The sequence below is a fragment of the Notothenia rossii genome, assembly GCF_949606895.1.
Source record: "Notothenia rossii genome assembly, chromosome: 1".
NCBI lineage: Eukaryota > Metazoa > Chordata > Actinopteri > Perciformes > Nototheniidae > Notothenia > Notothenia rossii.
Window position 1 is genome coordinate 512778 of NC_136912.1, and position 2500 is coordinate 515277.

General features: G+C 48.4%; 1 protein-coding gene across 4 annotated transcripts in view; it reads right to left on the reverse strand.

Moving 5' to 3' along the window:
• Window positions 1–2500, reverse strand: part of LOC307043624 (spectrin beta chain, non-erythrocytic 1-like) — an 81984-nt gene that overhangs the window by 22349 nt on the left and 57135 nt on the right. For all 4 annotated transcript variants that reach the window (XM_079688193.1, XM_079688194.1, XM_079688195.1 and 1 more), the window contains 2 exons: window positions 1401–1775; window positions 3–247 (listed from right to left, as the gene is read on the reverse strand). In XM_079688193.1, the coding sequence (XP_079544319.1) occupies window positions 3–247; window positions 1401–1775 (620 nt within the window). The remainder of the gene's footprint in view (window positions 1–2; window positions 248–1400; window positions 1776–2500) is intronic.

Consider the following 2500-nt stretch of genomic DNA (forward strand, 5'->3'; position numbering starts at 1 on the left):
ACCTGGGGTTCTCCTGGGCCTCGATGAGCCAGATCACGTCCTCCATCCACAGCATGAGGTCCCTCACCAGGCTGAAGAACCTGAACTTGTCCCCGGTGTGGATGAGCCTCAGCCTCCGGGCCTCGCAGGCCTCCAGCAGGAACCTCCAGGCCTCCAGGACCTCCTCCTCCCTCCGCTGGATGTCATCAGCTTTATCCCCCGCGTACGCCGCCTGCAGGCGCACCGCGTCGTCCTGCAGCTGCTGCACCTGCAGGGGGGGGCGAAGGTCCACGTTACTCAGAAAATCCACGGTCATTTTTCATTATATATGAAAAACTACTACAACAACAACAACAACAACAACAACAACGACTAGTTCAATGATCCACTTTGTTACAGTATATATATATATATATATATATATATATATATATATATATATGACTTTAAAGATGTTGGGCGTGTCTCTGTTTGAGTGACAGCTCTGAGGGGGCACAGAGGGAATGACATGCTGTCAAGGATCTACTTTCTGATTATCCAGAGTGATGAGTGATCCTCTGTGAACACATGGGCGGCGCGTGAGGCTCAGGTTTGGGAAGGCTAAATCACTTTTTGTACCTGACGCTGCCCGCCTCCGGCGTCTATAGATGAGAGCTCAACTCAGTGAAAGCACCGCCTGCTGACCAATCAGAGCTCAGTGTGCAGAGTTTAAATCTATCAAGTCATATCACAGGAGAAAGGAAATACAGAACAGCTGCCGTATGCAGGGAAGACGCCGACGTGTCACACTTATCATTCATATCACATCATAATGTATCATCTCCTTATCTGAGTCAGCTGAGCCGTATCTGGCCGTGCAACACTCACAGTGTCACATACTGGATGCAGAAGGATTATTTGAAGCAACACATTAAGTTGAGGAAACACTCGAGTCAAATGTAATGAAAGTCAGATGGTGTCTTAGACGGGGCAGTGATATCATAAACCTGTTCATGTACGCATTCAAACACTTGTTCTGTTACCAGCTGTATTCACCTTGCAGGTGCAGCTATGTGGCTTTGATCCTGGATCAAGTGTTTAAGTCATGGATGTTTAAAGTTTAACTTCTTCATATGTCTAATATTATAGTTGACTTTTCATTCAGGAAGTATGACGCTGCGCTGTCAGTAGCTTCTCCATGTTTGTGATTGGTCAAATGTTGCTAGCCCCGCCCCTTTCACGTGAATGCGCTCTCAGCCGGAGAGAGAAACCCTGGCTTGATTTACCGAGTTGATAACCAGCGTCGTAGGACCGCTTAGCGAGATCTCGTTTGTTAGTTTGTTTGTTACTCAAACATATCCAGGGTCTGTTGAACTAGCTTCGTAGTGCAGGGCACAGGTCGCTGCATAGCAGTCAAAGACACAAACATCATATTTTCGTACCTGCGTCCCCAGCGCCTGGATGTCGTGCTCGAAGGCCGAGTGCATCCTCTGCATCGTCTCCACGGTGTTCTGGTCGCGCCCCGCCTCCTCCGGAAGCTTCTTCTGTTTGTCCACGACGCGCAGCAGGATCTCCTTGCCGTCGTGGTAGAACTTGTGCAGCTCGAAGGAGGCGGCGAGGATCTGCGTGCGGGTGTCGATGAGCTCCAGCAGGTCGGCCCACGCCTCGTTCAGCCCGTCCTTCCACTCCGCCACCGTGGCCGCGTCGCCGTGCCCCGCGTTGATGAGATCGTCCGCCAGCCGGTTCACCGTGTCCACGCGCTCCTGACCGATGTTCCCCGTGTCGCGGGCGAATTCCCGGAAACGCTCCTGCAGCATCTGCAAATAAAATCAGTGGTGTAAAGTAACTAAGTACATTTACGCAAGTACTGTATTTAAGTGCAATTTGGAGGTACTTGAATATTTCCATTTCATGCTACTGTGTACTTCTACTCACTACAGTTCAGAGGTACATGGTGTACTTCTACTCTCTACAGTTCAGAGGTACATGGTGTACTTCTACTCTCTACAGTTCAGAGGTACATGGTGTACTTCTACTCTCTACAGTTCAGAGGTACATGGTGTACTTCTACTCCTCTACAGTTCAGAGGTACATGGTGTACTTCTACTCACTACAGTTCAGAGGTACATGGTGTACTTCTACTCCACTACAGTTCAGAGGTACATGGTGTACTTCTACTCACTACAGTTCAGAGGTACATGGTGTACTTCTACTCTCTACAGTTCAGAGGTACATGGTGTACTTCTACTCTCTACAGTTCAGAGGTACATGGTGTACTTCTACTCTCTACAGTTCAGAGGTACATGGTGTACTTCTACTCTCTACAGTTCAGAGGTACATGGTGTACTTCTACTCCACTACAGTTCAGAGGTACATGGTGTACTTCTACTCACTACAGTTCAGAGGTACATGGTGTACTTCTACTCTCTACAGTTCAGAGGTACATGGTGTACTTCTACTCTCTACAGTTCAGAGGTACATGGTGTACTTCTACTCTCTACAGTTCAGAGGTACATGGTGTACTTCTACTCTCTACAGTTCA